We start from the raw sequence: 22,957 nt of genomic DNA, 5'->3' as shown, positions 1-22,957 counted from the left end.
TACGGAATAGGCACTGGAGTGTATAATAGCGGCCATAAATCAATATGTCACAGTGTACAAAAGTGATTGGTTTTCTTTGTGTCCTTTAAATCCCCTTCACAAACTGAAAACACAGTCTCATGGACTGAGCATTCCTCTCTGCAACACTAATTCAGCAGTGATTTATTCTCATGAGAATGTTTTCCAGCAAAAGTGCAAACTGCAAACAAAACAAATTCCTAATCATGGGACATTTTAACAACATAAAGAGAGAGGAAATCTTTCTTTTTCAAGCCTAATCTTGGGCATTATCATTTTGCCAATTTGCCAATTTGCGAAGAACCAGTGACACATCTCTCGCGCCGCATGTTGCAGACTGGCGCATTTCCATGGGCACGTGGACAATTTGATTCAACTAAAGCTTATTACGTTAAATTTATGTTGAGCCTGACTGTCACAGAAGAGTTGGTTAAACTCTTTGGAAAGTTTTGGGGCTCCAGTTTGTTTTGAACCACATTCAAGTGAATCCTAGCAAAATAATATGTGCTTTTAAAAAAAATTGTGTGTGTGTTAAATGCATTTATCTTAAAAAGTACATATAAATCTATTTAATTGACTTAATTGTGCACCAATCAATAACAATAACATTTGGTCAGAAACCTTGGTAAAAAGGAACTCAACTGTCTTAAGAAATTATAAAATACCTACAATCAACAGTTTACAAAAAATAAGAAGAGCTGCATAGCTCAGATTGCTCTCAACAATCTAAGCTAGTTCCCTCTTCAACGAGGCAACTTGAAGTCCAAAAAATACTTTTGGGGGGCTTATATGCTTACTATATAACATCTAGCAAGATTTCCCAGATTTTGCTTTTTTTGTTTGTTTGTTTGTGTCTATAATCCATATTTTTACCTTTTTTTTTTTCTTTTTTAGATGATTGTGAAATAGGAGACAAATTCCTGGCTGTGATGAATCTCAAGGAATTAGAGCCTGCTCAGCAGTTCTCTTCACGTTTTATTTGTCTTTCTGCATATTTTTAAATGTAATTTATTTTTGTTTGCTTTTGTAGGCTGCAGTGTTAATGTTCTGATTCAGTCTCACAACATTCACCGCTTTCATTAAGACTCAGCTAGAAGCCGTATTCAGCAATTCGAAAATCCCACAGTATGAGTCAAATGAAAGAGAGACAAAGTTGGTGAACATAATGGAGCATTTACCAGCTAAAAGAAGACGGGTTGTTGGAGACCAGAATAAAACTGCAATGATAATCAATGGTGAACTTTCACTCATTGAATAGATACAAGCATGATTAGAGTGATGCAAGTGTAGCCATATGAATACAGTTTAATTACTTCTCACCACATGTTAATCAATTTTCTGGCCACCTGTTTTGCTGTCAACAAGTTGCCAGAGACAGTTAATACCTCCTTTAAGTCTTCAGGGTGGATGGAACTGAGATATAGGCATTGTGGATTTAGACTTTTGACTTTTGACTTTAAAAGTATTTAGTCTGTGTTTTATACTGCATATATGAGAAGGTTTGTACATTTTCCTTAATGGTGGGAGCAGTGGGAATGATTTAACGATTCTCCCACTGTGTAGTACATCCATTATGATATGCCTCTCTGACACTCTGGTCAGCAGCAGCAGCAGCAGGTGGCATGATGTGGCTGAAGTGTAAGTGGCTTTCACAGTGCAACATAGCCTGTCAGTCAGAGGCCCTAAGGGAAACAGCTTCACACCATGCAGAATGGCCTTTCCAAACTCTCTGTCGTTCTGTCTTTGTGTGTGTGTGTGTGTGTGTGTGTGTGTGTGTGTGTGTGTGTGTGTGTGTGTGTGTGTGTGTGTGTGTGTGTGTGTGTGTGTGTGTGTGTGTGTGAGAGAGAGAGAGACTGAAGTTGACATAGAAGCTCATCTCTTTTGTTTTGTGTGTCTGTGTTAAAGTCAGAGGCAGAGGATGTTAGTGGGTGGGTGTAAATCTCTGTCCAGCAGCATGTTGGGATGGGTGTTTGGGGACTAGTTGGAGAGCTGGCTCACAGGAGCTTAGATTGATGAAGTGATGGTGATGGATGGTAGTAATAAAGGCCTGGATGTCCTGTCTGTTGCCAGTGATGAAGCTGGTATGAATCACCCGTCTGGGGGCTGCTGAACATGACGCTGCTCAATCCCCACGCCCTCCACCCTGCCACCCTTCTCGCCTCTGTCCTTCTATCCCTTTATCTTTCTGCCTTGTGCCTTTGCCGTCATTACATGGAGAATATGCTTTGTGCACTTCTAGCAGCAAGCATTCAACATCGTGCCATTATAGCATCAATTGGTACTGATGCATACTCTAAGATATTATGAGGCTTGTTTATCCATCTTGGAACACAGCATGCCCACAGTTCAAAGCATTGTACGCTGTTCATTAATTTTGTGTCCAAACATCACTTGTTGACTGATTGCGATGCATGCAAGAAAAAAATCCAATCAACTCAGTCAGCCACTCCTCATGAATAGGGTCATTTGAATATAGAGGGGCATCTGAAATTGCAGTGTTTGTGTCAACATAACAAGTTAATGATCTCAGATGATAATTGGTAGTTGGATGCTGAAGCGCTGTGCTGTGGCCCATGAGGTTTAGTGCCAAGGACCTTCTGTGATAAAAGAAGCAGCATGAGGGCTTTCAAAGTGGCACGATGCTGTAGGCAACACAATTCATCACCGCTCCATGAATATTCATCCAGCTCTCCGCTTCCTCCTGAGCTGCTGAAAACACGTCTGTATTAAGTCTCTTCTATGTGCTGCAGTGTGAAGACACCTAAACCTTCTGGCCTCTCATTACCAGACTGTGCTCTTGCAGCCCCGCATTCAGCTGCCTACCAGGGAGGGAAGCCACGCTTCATTAAAATCAAAAAGAAAATTCTCTTACTCGCCGCACTAACAAGGCAGAGGGTTGGACGGTCAGATGATTGTGAATTCACCCTTCTTTGCACACGCTCGCGGGGGTCAGGAGTAGTGATTGCCACCCAGCTTTCTCCTGCACATGGCAAGTGGGTAGATGAAATTGCCAGCTTTGGGCTGTGTGGTTTGCGCGTGGACCCAGTCTGAAGCTTGATGTTAGCAATTTAAGAACATTTGCTGTGTCTTTTTCCAGCCCAACCTTCTCGCTGACGAGAGCCGAGAGAATCGTGGATTGGTTTCTGGGGCATCTTTTCGGCGCTTTATCGGACCTGCAGGCTTCTCGGTGCTGTCCCCAGATTACAGTTTAGGAAGACGGTGCTTGACTGACAGGCCTTGGCCTTGACAGTCCCTGGGGGGAAGGGGAGGGGGATTTGTGATGGCTGAACTGACTTGTACTTCTCTTACAATTTTCTCCAGGCTGGTTTCAGACTGTCAGGCTGAGAGAAAGCTCTCTCTGCATAATTCATTAGATCTCCTCTCTTTTTCACTCTTGGCTGGTATGTGGCAGGCACCGTAGCCCCATTGTTTAGGAAGACAGAGTAATGGAGCTTGTCACAATATGGTAACATAGTTTATTGTTCACAGCAACAGTTTGAAAACAACTTAACTTCCTTTGAAACAAGCTATTTGGCATATCCAATGCAGAATAATTACAAAGGAAAACCGAGCAATCAAATAGGCTATTCAAACAAAAACAGCTTAAGCCGCTCGTTTATTTTTCATTTATAATTGGTTAAGAGCATAAAAAGAATTCATAAATGATAATTACAACTTTAGTGTCACAAACAGTTTTGGCTAATAGACTGTAATACAGAGCAGGATATATCTATACAGGTTGCCTCGACACCAACCATTGTTTTGCAGCCAATTACCCCAGCATTGTCGGCATATGACACATACACAGGCCTGTCCTTTTGAAGCTTGTATACTGTCTCTGGGCATGATCTAGCTGGCATTTATTTCTTGAAAATCTGCAAGGGAAAATATCTCATCTTTGATGCTACATGACATCTCCCTTCACAGAATATGACTAAACAAGCTCGTTTTCCAACACACAATCCTGCGTGTTGAAGCCAGAGGACAACTTCTGTCACTGTAGCAGTAAATAAGGGCTGGTAGGAAGGGACTTTCTATAAAACTATGCAAATGCAGCAGCATGCTGACGTCTAAAACTCCTTGCATGGATGCAGTATGTCAAAATCACAAGGCATACACTGCCAATGACAGAAATGTTTAAACAGGGCCGTGGCTAATTTGCAAATTATGGTTACAGCATTTAAGGTGGTGGTAAATAAAGCTGAATTTATCTGTACTTGATTTGAATCATTAATTTTTAAACACGTGCTCAAAACTTCACCCAGGCAATTAAATTTAAAAACAGCCTTCTACACTGTTTTCTACATGGAGTTAAAACCAATAGTAAGGGCAAATATGAAAGGAGAGTGTCGGTCTCTGCTACAATAAGGAGGGATCATCTTCCACAATAACTAGATCAGGAAATTCTGTAACTGTCGCAGGTACATTCCATAAATCCCAGAGAAGACCAGCCCGTCTGGCGCCAACAGTTATGCCACGTTTAGTCACTTAAATCACCTTTGTTCCCCATTCTGATGCTGAGTTTGAACTTCAGCAGGTCGTCTTGGCAATGTCCTCACGCCTTTGAGTTGCTGCCATGTGTAGATTAGATATTTGCATTAACGAGCAGGTGAACAGGTGTGCCTAACAAAGCAGCCAGTGAGTGATTATTACTTTCAAAGTGCTGTAGTTGTCTTTCAAAGTGGACTTGAGTGTTATATAGTGCAATGGAGGATCCTCATCTTGAATAAGGTCAGCAAGTACAAGGAATTCCTGTGAGTCCCAGACCAGGTTTCAGACTTCTCTAAACAGTCTGTTTCGGATCATTTTTCTCTACTTTTGGGTCTTTGTGATGTCACTGAGACAGCCAATCAGAAGATAGCTGGCTTAAAAGGAAAGGAGATAAAATAGACTGCACTAAGGTACAGTAATGAAAATACTCTAGAGTTAAAGAGAAAGACTGTAGAGTACAAAATGACCATAACAGCCACGTTTTCTACATTATTATCCATTAGTCTTTGTATGTATATATTTCAATAACCCTGAGTGTTGCTTTGATTGTAAGAAAGGTCAGAATGTAACAGAAAGATGTTCAGCATCTTGCTTTTGAGAGAAAAACACACGAATTGAACAAAAACATACCACGGGCGAAGCTCCAAAGACATGCAAAAAGTGAAAGCCAAAAATTTGCACATTAATATAAAAGAACAGTTTCTTTCAAGTTTAAAGCCTGGTATTAGTATTCTGATGCTACACTGAAAAACACCCTTGGTTTCTCATTCAAATTTAAGGATTACCTCTGGAGCGGTTTTCTGTCAGTACTGAACAGCTGTAAATAAGATTTGGATGCTTTTAAAAAATACATTTAAATCTAGTCAGAGTTAGAGGGGTGGAGCATAAAAGTACAAATGAAAAAGAATAAATGAAACGCTAATGTTGACTGAAAGAAACACATCTGATGTAAGGTCACATGTGGACACAGGACAGGACCAGATATTAAAATATTTTTAAAGTCTCTTTGATTAATAGCTCTGCATGTTTTAACATCACTATATCAGAGTTCATCACAACTCTCAGCTTTTCACTGTATAAAAACTTGGATCTGTATGTAACAATATGAATACTATAAACATGTAATGAGCCTTAAGAGATAATAGATGTTGTCCCATTCAGAAAAATAGCAAATGTATTCACCATTCAATGCCAATTCTTAATACTTAGATTTAGCAAATTTAATGAGCTAAAATAGGTTTTAACCAACTGTTTGGACTTTGCAAACATAATTAGTTAAAATTAGATTCCTGTCAAGGTGCCTGCACTGAACCGGTTTCATTCAGATGAAATAACATTAAGAGCTCATTATGTTAAACCTGGAGAATAAGATCAAGCTATTTCAAAGAAAGGATACAAGACAAATGTGATCGTGTGTATATTTAAAGCTGAGCTTTCTTACCAAATCAGGACTCTGGACTGACTCCCAAATAAAACCTCAAGTGTGGAGCTTTTGCTTTGTTAGAACTGTGCATCATGGCCTAATGAAACTGGCATGTTTTTGTTTATACATATTAAAATATATCAACTTAATTCATGCACGCAATGAACCTGATGACAGTACATGAGGTTAATTCTTGTCATAAATGCCTGTCCATGATTTTCAAAATGAATAAAAGTAAATATTTGTGCTGTGACTTGAGTATATTTAGTGCTTTTATATTCTTTAAAATGTACCAGGTAGAACACGGCTGACTCTACAGCAAGTGCGAGCAGATGGAGAAATGCGCCTTCAGAGCTGCTCCTTGTCATCTGTAATACTTTTCAAACTGAGTGAACAGTGCCATCTACTGGGAAGACTGGCGAAGTCTTCAAATATCAGAAGAACAAAATGAGATCCTATTTTTAATCACTGCAAATTTGTGTCAATACTGCAGTTACATTCTCCTATTCTCCAGCCGTTCGTTGTGCTGTGATGGAAAAAAAACTAATCAGATCATTCAAATTGAAGAGGAGGAAAAACATTATGAAGGAAACAGAAAAAAAAAAAAAAAAAAATAGTTGGGTTCCTCTTTACTTTGTTCTTTATTACACATTAAATAGGAGTGGTGAGATTTATGGCAAAATAGACTCATTTGAGATTAGATCACCACTCTACATTGCCCACCACAGGTATGATGTAAAGTGGTCATTCATTCACTTCCCTAAACCTGGACCCCAGTCACACTCGCTGTTCACATACAGAGAGCGGAGCGAAACTCCATTAAAGCAACATTCATGTAGACACAAATGAAATGAAGCACAATTTACAAAATATGCACCTCTCATTATCACAACTATACAAAGGTTGTTAAAATACGATCCAGGTATAAATGATACATTTCAGAAATCAGCTGTTGGCACCCATTAAAAGGAAGAGGAATATTTCAAACATTACAGTAAAACTACTTGTGAAACAGTATTGTGGACAGGAGGGTTCCATAATTAAAAATTGCATCAACAGTTATCATCTACTTCATGAAAGAAAAAGAAAAAGAGAAAGCAAAAGAGGTAATAATAAACTGGGTCAAAATCCATTAATCCTGAAAGCAAAACATCACTTTTTGTGGGAATAACAACGCTCCCCTAGAAGAGCATTTTGTGTATCTCTAGAGTACACGGGGGAAAAATAAATGATGTTTCGGCTCTTCCAACATCTATATGTAGCACCTAATGCAAAGATAAAAGGCAAATTTAAAAAACCCAGATGAGCAGTTTGTAAATACAATGGAAAATGGTGAAATTGGGGTTGACCCCAGAAGGAAACTGGACTTTTTATTATTTTTGTAATAAAGTCAGACGATTTAATCTAAGAACCAATTTTATGGCAATTATTGCCTCATTTACAAACATCCGTTCCAGTTGCATCGCCACGCTAAACACATTTTATGAGAGAAAAAAAAAAAAAAAAGAAGAAAAATTATTTTGCTGGACAATCATTTTTGTTGAAAGGCAAGCCAACAAACAATTTCAACACTCAAGCAAAAGAATCCAAGGAGTAGGAGAGAGAAGGGAAGAAAGAAAAAAACAAAACCCTCTTCGAAAAGCTAAACAAAATCTGAAAATTTATTTGGACAACATTTTGAACAACCTCTGTGACTCCACACCAAGACAAATATTCTTGACAGCTGCGTAAAGGATTCGTTCTGCTTTCTAGCTGCTCACAAGCAAAGAAGTTAGTGCGCAAGACACCTCCGTGGCCTCTTATGTTCTGCTGCTGGACAAACCTTAAATTATGCAGTGAACCTAAACATTACGGTCAAATACGAAGTCCACAAGGAGGAGGACAGCTGTTAACAGCTGTTTTTGAGCATATATTGATGAAATGATTATTTGTCAGGATGAATCAAAACAATCCTACAGTCAAATCTTAGCCTAAAGAAAAGCAGGAAACTTTTAACCGAAGTCAAAAAAGGCAACACAAAATGACCCTCATAATGTGGCTGCTAGTCCCATCTTATTAAGACAAAAATGGGTTCAAATATATATCTTGCTTAGAATTTCTGCTTTAAAAAAAAAAAAAAAAAAAAAAAAAAAAAAGGCAGATTTATTTCTCACAAAAGCAAAAAACTAGACTATGTCCAACCGAGTCAGAGTTCTTTATCGCTGGCTTCGTTTAATCCATCGACCAGAGGCAGTTTACCCATGTCTTCTAGGACATAATTCATGCAAAAAGGAAAAAAAAAAAAAAAATCTCTCTCACCTCATGGCAAGAACACACAGTACTAAGAAAAGACAAATTAATTAATAACTAATGAAGGTGTTAAAACATTCAGAGATGAGTAGGAGTTTGCATGCATACTTATCAGTGGCATAGCTAAGTCATACCTAGAGGTCGTTAGAGACGGGGACAAAACACGGGGGCTGGGATTGGATCTCATCTGGCTGACTGTTGGTCCTTTCTTCATATCCATATTGTCTACGTGAGCGGGATGAAAATTCATTCTTTGGCATCCCATACTTTTAAAAAGGTCATTAGAGAACATGACCTTTCAAGCAAAGAGAAAATTAACTCACGGTTTAATGAATAATTTGTTAAACATAATTTGCAATGCAATTGGCTCCCAGCTCTGTAAAATGCTCCAAATCAGCATTATCATTTAAAAAAATAACAATCCTAAATTCATCAGGCTCTTGAACCCATATTGTGGGCAACTGGCACTAAACTGAAAATGAAGCTTATTGGTGTCCAAAGAAGCAAATGAGAAAAAAAAAAAAAAAAAAAAAAAAAAAGAAAAGGCAGAAAATTCAGTTCAGGTTTAGTATTGTGTGGGTATGGAGAAATAGGCTAATAATTTAGTGTAATGTACAAAATGTATTACTTGAACTGTTCAACATAGTTGCATTTTTTTGTCTTAAAAGGGAATCATTATTCACATAATTGTACACTTTGTCTTGGACTTCTTTTTCTTCTTTTTGCCCTCCTTGCTCATCTTCTCCTTATGCTTCCGGATTTCTCGCACTAACGTGTAAAAGGCATCGTCGACGCCCTGGAAAACAAGCAGAGAGTGTGCACCGTTAGAGTTAAGAAGCTTTGTTCATGACTGCACTGTGTAAACTTGTCTACTAAAAGTGAATCAAAATCTCCAAATAAAAAGTCTGTCCATTTTAAATACACCGTTTTCTGATTAAGTGTACATTCTGTAAATGAGACACAATTCGGGGGATCAATCCGATTCGAACCATTTAGGACATGCTGAATAAAATGTGTGTTTCAGAATAAAAGTCAGTGGTGCTTCCACTGACATCAAAGACAGTGGCTGCAGTTACATGGGCTTCATTTCTCAATGTCATCAGCACAGTCTGGCACCAGTACAGGATTTAAAATGTATGTACCTGAAGTATTCATAAAATATAGTTCCAGTGGAAAAGATGCACCGCTGGGAAAAGTGCTCTCACAAGCAATGAATAAACAAATTTAAATTAGCCCTTTAAAAAAAAAAAAAAAAAAAAGAAGAAAGAAAAGAGTTAAAGGGGTAATAAAACTTTGTTTTGTTTTTATATAAATACACCAATTTATTCTGACAGAGGTATTTAAATTAGGCTTTTATTCTCTCACAAAGATCCTATTCAGATTATTGGTGAGTAACAGGCTCCATGGAAATGCAGCAAGTGTCGTTTTAATGGCACACTGACGTAAATGTGTGATGAACATTTTGAACGGTGTGTAAATGTGACAATAATCTGTAAGGAGCAGTAGAGTGAAGAGCCTGAGGCCAATTTAAGGTTTTGACAAAGACAGCAGGAAAACAAAACAGAGTAAAGAAGAAGGGATTTATATCAGCAGGAAAAATTGCCTTAAAACCACACGCACACAATTTGTTGACGACACATCTCTGCCATTTTCTCAAAGCGCATCCTTCGCAGAAACACATTCCAGCAAATGATTCAGTCCAATGTTTGCAGTAACATCCTCTAATCACACATGATGGCTAAACCAGCCCAAAAACCCCATTGTTCATGCTGATTTCAGCCCATTAGGACACTTTCACACTGGTAGTCTGAATCTAGGAACGGTTAGCCTGGAAATCTGACTGTGTGAACACAAGTGCAGACCCCTTTCCAGGTTGACTAAAAGGAAAAGGTCTGGCTGCCAAAGTGCAGAAAGAAGGTTTCTTTCATTATAGGAAAATGTATTTCAGTAGTCGTGTTTGGATTAAAACAGGACAGAAAACAGACTCCCAGCTTTACAGTCGGAAAACAAACCCAAACCTGGTGCTGTGTTAGTTTTTATGCTCGAGTTGAGCAATAAGGTAGGCACTTGTTTGGGTTTTTTTGTAACATTTCTCACTCTATGCAGACTGTTACTTCAGTCGTGCTTTTTCTACTTACAGCGTTCAATTTTTCTGACATCTCTCAATAAGCACAGTCATCATTCATAATGGAAATAAGGGGAGAAAAAAAAAATCCCCACCCCTATATGAGGAAGGCATAATGCAAATGTCCACCAGTGTGAAAGTAGACTAGCTTGCATAGATCAAAGTTCTTTAGGTTCAGTAAACCAATCCAGTGTGAAAACAAACTCAATAAAATCAACCATGATACACAGAAACACTGAAAGGACAGGAATCATCAGCTGCCTCAGCCTCATGTTAGACTCACACCACAGCCCCAATAGAAACCAGCAGGTTAGCTTTGAGAACATGTGAAGCACCAGCTCCTCACTGAGTGTCTTCTTCCATTTCCTTCACCACAATTCCCACTAACAACACACACGCAGAGCTGGTGGGTGTGCGGCTGCATACACTTACCCCTTCACATCACAACACACTTTTTAAGCTTGACACAGCGCGGAGTCTTTTCTTCCTTGCTGATCTTATTGACCCGGTACAGCCTGATCTCCCGTACCAGAGTGTAAAAGGCATCTTCCACTCTCTGCAGTATGAAACACAACTTTCCTCAATGTTGAGGAATACACAGGAGGAGGGGGGAGGACATACTATTTGGATGCATTTGTTACAAACTACAAATACGAAGGAGTAAAGCAAACTGGCGGTGCAGGTCTACTTGCAAAGTTTGCCCTGCCTAATCCTCTGCATAACACTTTATTTCAAAATCTTGGGATATGGATGAATATAAATGTTGATTTCCCCCCCCCTCCATATCTTTAAAAAGATAATTTGAGTGTTTTTAAGGAGAGGAAATAAATATTAAGTCATTCAGAAAACAAATACTTTGATTCAGTATGTTGCCTGACCTGACTACTATTAAGCAATGATGCACTGTAGTCTCCTTACTTTTCCATCCACATTGAAACTGACAGAAGCAGTGTATTCAGCTACATCAGTCCAAAACAAGTGCAACGCATTGAGTATATGTATACAGTTGTAGTCAGAAGTTTTAATTCACTTATCATGGGCATGAATGTCCTGATAATTTTGGGCCATTATTTTTTTCTTTCAATTGATTGTACAGCATACATCTTTAAGCTTGAGCTTTGAGTTCATTTTAGTTTTCTCTAATCCACACAGGCTCAAATACAAAGACACGCCCCCACTAATATTTGGCTAAATGTCCCTTCTTGAGTTGCACCTCAACCAGACACCAGCCATCAACACGCTTCTGGCATAGTTCTGGCTGGATTGCTGACCACCCTTCTTGGCAGAATTTGTTGAGTTTGTGTAAACTTCTGACCACAACTGTAAACAGACAGTGGAGAGGTGTAATATGGTGCAGGAGTGGTTCAGAATTTTGATTACCAGTGTGGCTGCTCTTATTTTCACCTTCTGAGTACATGTATGCAAGTGTTCTGTGATGGTAAATAAGATCCCTGAGACATCTACTGTAGTGAGGACTAAGACAAGGCGGCTCTCTTTGCTTTAGCTTGTGGTTTTATATCTGCTTGTGGACAGATTGTTATGAATATGATACCTTTACAACTATGTAAGACGCAGTTAAACTTTACAGTCATAATAAAAATGTCACAATACGAATATATTTGCTTTTTTTTTTTTAATTGCATATTTAAAAAAAAAAAAAAAAAAAAAAAAAAAAAAAAAAAAGCAGCAAAGCTCAAGCCACCAGATTTTAATTTAGCCAATTATCCCCTCTGGCCTCTGCACCACAGCCAATTTTAGATGATTCAGTGAAAATCTCATTTTTAGCAGATGCATTTGGGAATCTGAAATGGAGTTACCATTACTTCCAGCAGAACAAGCTTAAATGCTTCTCTAGAACTTTATTTTTCAGGATGACAAATGCGGCAAGCAGGGTAAGTCGTGAGCGAGGACTGTGTTGGTGTGTCCAAAACCTCCTTCGTTATTCATGTAACGTGTGCAAGTTCCAAAACTGTATGACGTTTTAAAAACAGACACCTTCCAAGCTTGCAGTGGGCGAGTGGTAACAGTATTTGTTTGGTATCATTTAAAAATTGTATATTGTGCCCATCGTGCATTTCCAGAGAAGATTAAATTATTTAAGAGTAGCCATGAGTGGCTTCAAATAAATGTAATAGTTCCGGTTCTAATAGAAGCAGCACTGTGTGGACACTGAACTTCCCTGCACCAAAAGGAACTATGATTCACCCCAGATCAGAGAACACTAAAATGCACTTACAGATCACTCCAATAGCCAGTCTGCTACCTAAAGCCATGCCCACAACACACACACCACTGATATCACAGCAAAATCTTCCAAAACCCCAGACACAGCAACCAGTAAGCAGAATCATTAACCCTCTGATTAATTTCCGACACTTTGCCCTTTCATGCAGAGTCCCTGACACCGATTTGCTGATTATTTATAAAGCAGGATCCTTTGCAGGTGGGCTAATAATGATTTAATTCACATATCCGTGACAAAGCAGCATGCAATGATTACATTGTCACCCATTAAATTTAAATTAACCAAAAAAGATTTAATGATGCACAGCGTGTTACCTGAGACAATTTCAAGCAAGATAATCATTTAAGAAAAAACAAACAAACAAAAAAACAAAAAAAGGGACCAACAGAGATAGCAACACAAATCAATAATCCCTCATGATACAATCACATTCTTGTGATCCATTTCCCAAAATCATCCAGCTGTGTTACCAAAATTACCATTAGCTTACCTTTTCTGAAAAAACAATTTGATACGAAAGGAACATTTATGGAAATGACAAAACGACCAATAACCCTGAGACCACATGCACCTCCACACCATTTAACATGCTCTCCATACCTCCAGTTCAATCCCACAACAGTTTAGTGACAGAGTTGACAAATGAGCCACTTTGAGTCTTGAGGACAACACTCAGTCTGTTGTTGGGATTCTCACCTGTCTGGTTTTGGCTGAGGTCTCAATAAAGGGAATGCCGTAGCTACGTGCTAAGTCCTGAGCCTGCTTTGTGTCCACTGTCCGGGACGGGAGGTCACACTTGTTCCCCACCAGCACCATGGGGACGTCCTCAGAGTCCTTCACCCGCTTAATCTGTTCTCTACACATTCACAGCCAGAACAGAATTGCAGTTTTAGTTTCATTTTACTTGTGTAGTACTCCATTGGCTACGTAATACGATGTTAGAAAACACTGTACAAACAAACCACACTGAACACACAAAACACTTGTAGTGTACAGAATGACTTTCTATAAACTGCAAGTGTTGCTGTAGTTTTCAGAAACAAGAACATTAATGACTTAAGCTCAGCCCCTTACAGAACACTGATACACATATTCTGCTGTAGTTGTAATTCCTACAGTGTTTTTGTACATTTTAATAGAAGATCCCATATATTTACAATATTTTAGTATATCAGTAAGTTGGGGGCGGGGGGGTTGCTACAGTAAAAAAATAAATAAAACTAAATAAATAAATAGCAATGATACTGGTATCGATATTGAACCGTTCGATACAGTGCTTTCGGTTCGGTACGCATATGTATTGAACAATAAAACATTTATTTATTTTATCAACTCTTCTTCTGACGATGCTGTCTGTGTTGAGCGCTCAGTGGATCTGTGTTCGACTACCCCGCCTAGGCTGCACTGTCGAGTGCAGATCCACTGAGCGCAGCGCAAGCTAGCAAGACAGAAGCTAAGCTCCTTGCAACATGGCAACTGCCTCAATGCTACCCGAAATTGAACCTCCCCCACCCTCATTCAGATCTGGCGTTTGGAACTATCTTGGTTTTCACGTGAAGCATGACCCTGATGGTAAGCGCGTCATGGACAAAAGTAAAACAGTATGTCGGATAGAGGTGGGAATCACCATACATCCCACGATACGATATTATTGCAATTTTTTAAAATATTTTGCAATAGTTAGATTCTGTACATAAAGGTAAACTTTATCAATATTCATTTTATCTAATATCAAAGTCTCGCACTCAGTCTTTCTCTCATTTCAGTCAGTTTTATTGTTGACAAACTGAACGGTTTGTATTACAGTCTAGTCCAACTTAACTGAATGCAACCACCTGGTACAATTATAGCTATTCTGAACTATGCAATTTGTGAAAACTATGCACCCCATTCAGCAACTGAAGAATTTGAAAGTAAATTAAAACAAAATATAATTTTACATTAAATAAAAAAAGTTTTAAACTTAATTTAAAAAAAAAAAAACATGTCTTAAATTAAAATAAGTAAACTGTCATGTTTATTGCTGCCAAAAAAAAGTTAAACACATTTGGACAGTGAAGGAATGTCAGGATTCTTGCTCAGAAAAAGGAGCTGATCAACATGCTCTGAAGTCAGAGCACAAAAACTTTTTTTGTAACAAAATATCGATTTCTGCTGTCCCTGTATCGATACATTATTAGCAAACAAAATATCACGATACTACACAGTATCGATTTTTTTCCCCCACCCCTAATGTCGGATGTGCCACGCAATGCTCAATTTGTGGGAACTAGTGCGTTAGCGCAGTTAGCCGTTTACGTGTTGACGCCGTCCAGCCCCACGCACGGAGCGATCCGCGGTAACTTGTTAACGGAGATTTGACGCGTTATGGTGTTAATGTCATTTTAACAAGATTAACGCTGACAGCACTAGTGGGAACAACGAATATGACTGCACATTTACACCGACATCATCCTAGTGCAAAGACAAGTGGAAGCAGGCAAAAACAACAAGCACGCATGCTACAAACTTTAGCCGAGTCATTTAGACAGCCTTTAGCACATGATTCTCCTTATGGGGACCTGATATGTTTAATATGCTGCTGAGAATATACCCCAGAAGAAGGCTATAGTATAGCTTTTATTTTGGAAAGAGCCATTTCTCTGTAATAAACTCTCTTTTCCAAAGATGAGTGATTTCTCGATCAGATAGATTTATTTTTTTTATTTTGTTGTTTCAGCAACATTAAATTTAAAAACTGTACTTTTGAGTTAAAATATACATTTATAATTTTAATAAATTAAAAATTAAAAAAGGCATGAACATTTTTTGTATCGAAAAAATATCGAACCGTGACACCAAAGTATCGAACCAAACCGTGAATTTTGCGTATCATTGCACCCCATATATATAAAAAAATATACATTTTTATATATACACTTTAGTGACTTCAAAATACAGCATGTTATTTCTTAGTTTTAAGTAAACTACTACATACTGGTTACAAAGACATGAGGCAATTTCTCCCCTAGCTCACCTATAGTGGTGAATGTCTTCAAAGGACTTGGTATTGTTGATGGCAAAGACACAGAGGAAACCCTCCCCTGTCCTCATGTATTGATCCCTCATGGCGCTGTACTCCTCCTGACCTGCTGTGTCCAGGATGTCCAGTAGACATGTCTCTCCGTCAATGACTACCTGCTTTCTGTAAGAGTCCTGGAAGCAAAACACATGAGAATCCTGGAATTTAGTGGTTTTAAGAGATGTAATACAATGAGATGATAGCTTATTTAATAATTTTTAAATAGATTTTAAGTTACTCTAAATGTGTTGGCTGAGTGTGATTTACCGATGATATCGCATTTTTAATCTAATAATTACGATACTTAAAGTTATGAGATGATTTCAATAAAAGATACCACAGGGCATCTTCTGTTCACTACACCAGTAGGGCACTTCATTTTTCAGCAGACCTCATATTACAATGAGCTCATTTCTACCGTGTCGACGTACTCCAGCTTTTTATTACACTGATAACTACACTCAATCCCATCTAACACAAATAATTACTCTTTGCTCCAGTGAACAGCCATACCTTTGGATGCCATCTTCTATTTAATCTATATCAATGGTCTAACCTCCAGCAACAAATCAATAATTGATTGAAATCATGATGGGACTTAGTTTGATCACTGGCCTTTTGAGAGCTCGGGCAGGAAGACATCCATTGAAAGTTCTAGAAAACCTGTTTGGAGTCTCTCTTTAAAGCTTAAACCAGTAAAACCTGTTGCAACTCATTTTTGTGAATATATACACATATATATATATATATATATAAAAACAGGACTTACAACTTGTGCTGCCCCCTTTCATATGTCGACACATACACAAAGACACAGGAACAGAAACATTCTATATTTTTCCTTTACCTCAATGGTGGGGTCATATTCATCCACGAAGTGATTCTGGATGAGCTGAATGGTAAGTGCGCTTTTGCCAACGCCACCAGCTCCCACCACAACCAGTTTATATTCTGTCATGATTCACCTGCAAGTTAAAAAAAAACAAAAATACAATCTCATTATATGATTATCTTCAGTGAAAGTCAAATGGAAAGTATTAGTTTATCTGGTGCACAATCAATGCCTCGTGCATTTTCCACTTAAAACAATTTTACAATCTAATCGCATTCAAACATTGTCATTTCTGTACAACAACCCGTTTGTTTACTGGAAATCTGCACACTCAGGACTGGCAGAATGAGAAGATATTAATATATGAACACCACTTCCAGTGAGTAACTCAACTCGCCCTCAGCTATTCGTTTAATAACACACCTGAATCACTGGGAAATTAGATTTCACACCAAGTTTAGTTTGCTTTTCACAGAGAAAATGCCCATTTTAGTATTAACCAAGAGGCTTGTAGAAGAAGCTTGCCACAAACACAATAGATGGTTAATCTGCATGTGTTTGTATGCAAATGGAGGGTATAAACAGAAAAAACCCAAATGGATTCACAAAAAGCTGCTATATTATCAAATATTCTTTAAATAATCAATTGAAATTGCTGTCTCTGAAAATTGTCAGAAACATCAAACGTGAAATAAAATGCATAAAGATGAGATTATGCGTATATATAATTAAATGTCTAAATTCAGTAGTGTTTTCTGAGTGACAGCTCCACAACAGACGCCAACCCCAGGCAGAAATCCATGACATTACATTAAGGCTCCAAAATTGACAGGCAACTGGGAGGGTCTCTGCTGTCTGTCTGCTGTGTGGAGCGGAACACATCAATAGTAGTTGCTGGTCTTTTCAGAGGCTACAGCACAGAAAGCTCAGCTGAGCCTGCAGTCAGGGAGGAGTGCCACTAAATATTATTGCTATGTCTAGAATGCTATGCATTTGCCCAACTACTAATAAACTAGTTTGTGCTCACAACACTTTTCTTTATAAAATTGTCCCCCATTATTTCATCTACACACTAAGTGATTTACACATGTCATTGATGAGGATGCCATCTGTAAAGAAACAACCTCATCTTTAACCTGAACAGACAAGACCAATTCCAGTGTCAATGGAGATTCCTCTGAGTGTGCCACATGGCTTTCACGTCTCTATGTCTATGCTGTCACTTTGCAGCATACTAGTCAGTGAAAGTGGAAAATGAATGAATACAGCAAGCTGTCAAGCAACAAACAATTTAAAAATAAGGAATTTAGCTCTTGTACTCCAGTAAGAAAATATAATTTGCGTTTTAAGGTTTGAGATTCTTTTTTTAAATTTTTTAATACAGTGAATGATATCTGCTTCAAACTGTGGCAAAGTTTTGAAGCTGTGGAAGGTCGATGGAAACCTTATTTCCTTAAGATAGGAGTGTGCCACTCGTGGCTGTAGCTTGCCTTAAACTGAACCCATTAATGGCATGCAGTGCATCCAACTTTATGTTGACATTCCTGAAATCAAGGACATTCCCAATAGAGGAAGAAGAAGAAAAAAAACCCACTGAACTGAATATCACTGCGGGAGAAAAAAAAAAATCACCTATTTCACAAGAAGACTTGTCGATATTTATTAGCAAACATATCGTTATGCTAGTTTGGAACGGTTAGCCGGCTACGTGATTTAGCTTTTCAATGAAAGACCACCTATCATGCTTCAACAGGTAGAAGCATCAGTAGCATACTTAAAAGTCAACAGGGATTTTGATTTAAATTCACCGCTTTGCGACTACAGGGTTACCATAAAGGCTGTGTGAAACCGTCTGAGCACCGGGCTGCTGTGCTGCTAGCAAGCTTAGCATTGGAGCTCGCCAACAGCCTCGAAAGTAAACTCACCATGAGACCACATCAGCTAACTTAACGTATTATAAAAATGCAATTCATTAAAAGGAGCACTGGCTGCACCGCCTACCCCGACACACTCGTTATCATTCATTCAAAGGGGAAGGGTGCCAGATTTTGAAGCCGCCATTGGTAAGCTAGCTCACAGGTCTGCGTTGCAGGGCCAGACGGTAGGTTAACAATTGGGCGTAGTTAAGTTCAAAAAACCGAAAATGAATAATACCACTATAGCGGTGTTGTTTAGTGTTTAGATAGCGGGCACGGTGACCGACTAACTACATTAGTGAAAACAATGTTTCGACAAGCACTACAAAAAAAAAAGGAAAGGGGGCCCAACATGTAATAATCTCCTCCATTTGTTTTACCTTTTACTGAGTGGAGTTCCGCGTCCGAAGTAGCGACCGAGTCAAGCTGATATTCCTCTCGTTTCACACGATCTCTGCATTTCCTATTTCTCACCAAAACCCCCGCATTTAAGTTGATCTGTCGTCGGTTCACAAGCAAGAGAGAACATGCGAAAAAGTGAGCAAATTAATCGATTGAACTTTCCATTTGATCCAGCGCCCCGGCCTAGCTGCTCCGTCTGGCCTGCTTTACGCGTATATGGGCGGATACCAGGCGTACTTTTACCCATAAACCATAGCAGGATTTCAACCGGTCTGGGGCATTTATCTCTCGATGTGTGTATGTGTCGCAATATGAGTTGTAATACACTGTACTTTGTCATTTGTGTGCGCATTGCGGCTCTTTTACACAGTTTTCATTTATGACTAGATTTATATAAGCACTGATTATTCTACTAGTAGTGGAGATGTTACCTGTCTTTTTTTAATTCACATATGTATGTTTTTAAAATTATTATTTTTTAACCAGAGTGAGAGGTTCATATCAATACTTTAATGATTGAAATGATTAATGATTTCATTGATATACCCACAAAGGTCACAATTTGTAGGACTTGTGCTCTGACTGCTGCTGCCTGCAGTCAACAAAGCCTAGGGGGCACTCCACGAGCTTATTTATAGGCTCTAAATATAACTGGAATGTGCAGGACGGACGTCATTCCCAGGCAGGAAAATGATTTGGCAATCCCTTGTCAGTTTTCCTACGTGTTCACAAGGGTTCCTCCTGCGCACTGCATGTGCAGGCGTTCGTAACAAAAGACGGACACAAAACCCAAACTTATGTTTAAGGATAAAAGGAAAGAACAGCATATAGCATGTTTTGTTTGTTTCTTGTTTTGTTTTCTCTTTTAGTCATGAGGATTATTGCCCATTGTACCAGAAAGGTTGTTTTTAGTGGATTCTGTCTGGGACCTTATACTAATAACATTAAATAAATAACATGCAGCAAACATAATACGTTCTTGTACCGTAAAATAATATGACGTTGTTTTTAAAACCCAATGCATTGCTTTCACATTGTACAACAGACACGCTAGAGGGCACTATTGAGCTCTCAATTCCATGTGCTGCTGGATTTAGAGATCATCTGTGAAACAAATGTGTAAATTGAGAATATCTGAATCACTTTTTCAATTTTTAATCACTTTTTCATTACTTTAAAAGATGCCAGGTCAGAGAGGTGCAGGTAAGAGGTAACTTTACAGCTGAAAAAGACTATAATCAAATGCTCAAACGTATTAAGGTCGCATCATTCATTATACTGTGAGCAAATAACAGTAATTATCATAATCTGTGCCTGGAATTTTACATTAGTGTCAGAGAAAATGCTGCATTGTATCTACATCTCAAAAAAATATACAGTGTGTAAAACTAAGGAAGTAGTTAAAAGAGAGAACTCTTAAGTTCCCTCTTTTCAAAGTCATACACGGTTCAAATGTTAATTGAACAAAAAAAAAAACCTCCTATCTACCAACGAAACTCTAACTATAGTATCACCATTGAACTACACATATCAAAGGCACTGTTATTTGCAGACATGAGAGCAAATTTTGGACAAAAAGTAATTTCCACAGTGACAGGCATGTTCCAGCCACATGTTCATCAGTAAAATCACGTCCATAAGTTTTTGGACAAAGATACAAATTTTTAAATTTTGGTGGACAATTGTCATATTAATGAAACGCTTTAATTCTTCAATAGTTAATGTCTTTTTTCTTTTTTTGCTAAGCTAAAAATCTGTACTCAAGTCACATCTCGATTGTTTGATTTAGATTCTACAGTGGTGTCACACAGGGGCAAAACTACAAAAACCAATGTGTCACTCTCCAAGTATTTAACTGCACATTAAAGAAGCTTCTGTGCTATGACACATTTTACTCAATTTGAGCACTCAAAGCACTTTTTACTTAAGTCTCGTTCACACCTCACTTTTATATATGACTAAGGAGTTCTTGTCTAACAGTCACACACACACACAGTCCAACTGATACAAGGATATCTCAACACATGGACTAGAAGAGCCGGGAATCAACCAAGCGACCTTCTGATTAGTAGATGGTCTGAACTACCGCTGACCCCCACATGTAGTGTCTCATTTCTGAGAACAAAATCATCAATCCTTCCAGGGCTGGATTAAAAAAAATAATAACAACAAAAAGTGTTCCATAACTTTTTAGATCAGTATCCTATATGTTGGTCCTACAGTCAAAGTACCCTAGTACCCAAGTCCATATCAGAATTTTAGCACCTAGCCATTGATCATAGGGTTGCCTTGTGCAGCTGGTGATATATCCAATGAAGAGACACCTAATGTAGAATAAAAAGCTTGTGTACAATAATCCAAGAATATAAAGTGACTAAATATATATTTTAAAGATCACAATATATGTTGAAAATGATCTAACAGACCTTATATATATATATATATATATATATATATATATATATATATATATATATATATATATATATATATATATATATATATATATATATATATATATATATATATATATATATATACTCAACAAAAATATAAACGCAACACTTTTGTTACTGCTCCCATTCCCCATGGGATGGACGTAGAGACCTAAAATTCATTCCAGATACACAATATAACCATCCCTCCCAAACAGTGGTCACAAATCAGTCCAAATGTGTGGTAGTGGGCACATCTGCTATATTGAGATAATCCATCCCACCTCACAGGTGTGCCACATCAGGATGCTGATCTGACATCATGAGTAGTGCACAGGTGTACCTCAGACTGCCCACAACAAAAGGCCACCCTGGAATGTGCAGTTTTTTGCGCTATTGGGGGTCTGGGGACCCAGAACCGGTCAGTATCTGGTGTGACCACCATTTGCCTCATGCAGTGCAACACATCGTCGCATGGAGTCTATCAGATTGTCAATTGTGGCCTGTGGAATGTTGGTCCACTCCACTTCAATGGCTGTGCGAGGTTGTTGGATATTCGTGGGAACTGGTACACGCTGTCGTATACGCCGGTCAAGCACATCCCGAACATGCTCAATGGGTGACATGTCCAGTGAGTATGCTGGCCATGCAAGAACTGGGACATTCTCAGCTGCCATCTGCCCTGAACAATGTGAACCATGATTCATCCGTGAAGCGCACACCTCTCCAACGTGCCAGACGCCATCGAATGTGAGCATTTGCCCACACAAGTCTGTTACGGCGACGAGCTGGAGTCAGGTCAAGACCCCGATGAGGACGACGGGCATGCAGTTGAGCGTCCCTGAGACGGTTTCTGACAGTTTGTGCAGAAATTGTTTGGTTGTGCAAACCAATTGTTCCAGCAGCTGTCTGGGTGGCTGGTCTCAGACGATCTTGGAGGTGAACCTGCTGGATGTGGAGGTCCTGGGCTGGCGTGGTTACACGAGGTCTGCGGTTGTGAGGCCGTTGGATGTGCCGCCATATTCTCTGAAACGCCTGTGGAGACGGCTTATGGTTGAGAAATGAACATTCAATGCACAGGCGACAGATCTGGTTGACATTCCTGCTGTCAGCATGCCAGTTGCACGCTCCCTCATTGCTTGTGGCATCTGTGGCATTTTGCTGTGAGACAAAACTGCACATTCCAGGGTGGCCTTTTGTTGTGGGCAGTCTGAGGTACACCTGTGCACTACTCATGATGTCAGATCAGCATCCTGATGTGGCACACCTGTGAGGTGGGATGGATTATCTCAATATAGCAGATGTGCCCACTACCACACATTTGGACTGATTTGTGACCAGTGTTTGGGAGGGATGGTTATATTGTGTATCTGGAATGAATTTTAGGTCTCTACGTCCATCCCATGGGGAATGGGAGCAAAAACAAAAGTGTTGCGTTTATATTTTTGTTCAGTGTATATCAGACATTATACTTGCTGACACAGTCCACTGTGCTTTAGTTTTGAAAGCAATTTGGCAAAGATCAAATTGGTTATTACAAAAGCGATTATGCACATCAGTAAAATAAAAATGTATACATTTATACCAAACCTCTGATGAAGTAATGTAAACCTCACCAGACGTGTTGGTTAAGAGCACTTAAACCACTGATTGCACCACTTCTCTGTCCTTAAGAATTTAAGAGGAAAGTCTGTTTTGTCACAAGAGGGCACTAAGCCTC

General features: G+C 38.8%; 1 protein-coding gene across 2 annotated transcripts; it reads right to left on the bottom strand.

Annotated features, from left to right (window-relative positions):
* Window positions 1–8,098: 8,098 nt before the first annotated feature.
* kras (v-Ki-ras2 Kirsten rat sarcoma viral oncogene homolog) lies at window positions 8,099–19,039 on the bottom strand. Of its 2 annotated transcripts, XM_080875138.1 has the most exons (6): window positions 18,781–19,039; window positions 16,500–16,617; window positions 15,608–15,786; window positions 13,288–13,447; window positions 10,779–10,902; window positions 8,883–9,017 (listed from the first exon to the last, which is right to left on the bottom strand). In XM_080875138.1, the coding sequence occupies exons 2-5, from the start codon at window positions 16,608–16,610 to the stop codon at window positions 10,783–10,785; spliced, it is 570 nt and encodes a 189-aa protein (XP_080731264.1). In that variant the 5' UTR covers window positions 16,611–16,617; window positions 18,781–19,039; the 3' UTR covers window positions 8,883–9,017; window positions 10,779–10,782. The 2 variants fall into 2 exon arrangements, with proteins under 2 accessions (XP_080731265.1, XP_080731264.1); XM_080875139.1 differs by lacking the exon at window positions 10,779–10,902 and having other exon boundaries at window positions 8,099–9,017; window positions 18,781–19,036.
* Between the last annotated feature and the right edge of the window lie 3,918 nt (window positions 19,040–22,957).

This window comes from Rhamphochromis sp. 'chilingali' (genome assembly GCF_963969265.1).
Source record: "Rhamphochromis sp. 'chilingali' genome assembly, chromosome: 2".
Lineage (NCBI taxonomy): Eukaryota > Metazoa > Chordata > Actinopteri > Cichliformes > Cichlidae > Rhamphochromis > Rhamphochromis sp. 'chilingali'.
The sequence above is the reverse complement of the archived record's forward strand: the minus strand, read 5'-3'. Positions and strand labels throughout refer to the sequence as shown.

Excerpts from the sequence above, each read along its gene's own strand:
- kras (XM_080875138.1), bottom strand. The coding sequence starts at position 16,610 with ATGACAGAATATAAACTGGTTGTGGTGGGAGCTGGTGGCGTTGGCAAA. Across the intron at positions 13,448-15,607 it reads GAAGACATTCACCACTATAG|AGAACAGATTAAGCGGGTGA; the intron begins GTGAGCTAGGGG and ends GTGAATGTGTAG. Across the intron at positions 10,903-13,287 it reads CCTCAGCCAAAACCAGACAG|AGAGTGGAAGATGCCTTTTA; the intron begins GTGAGAATCCCA and ends TTCATACTGCAG.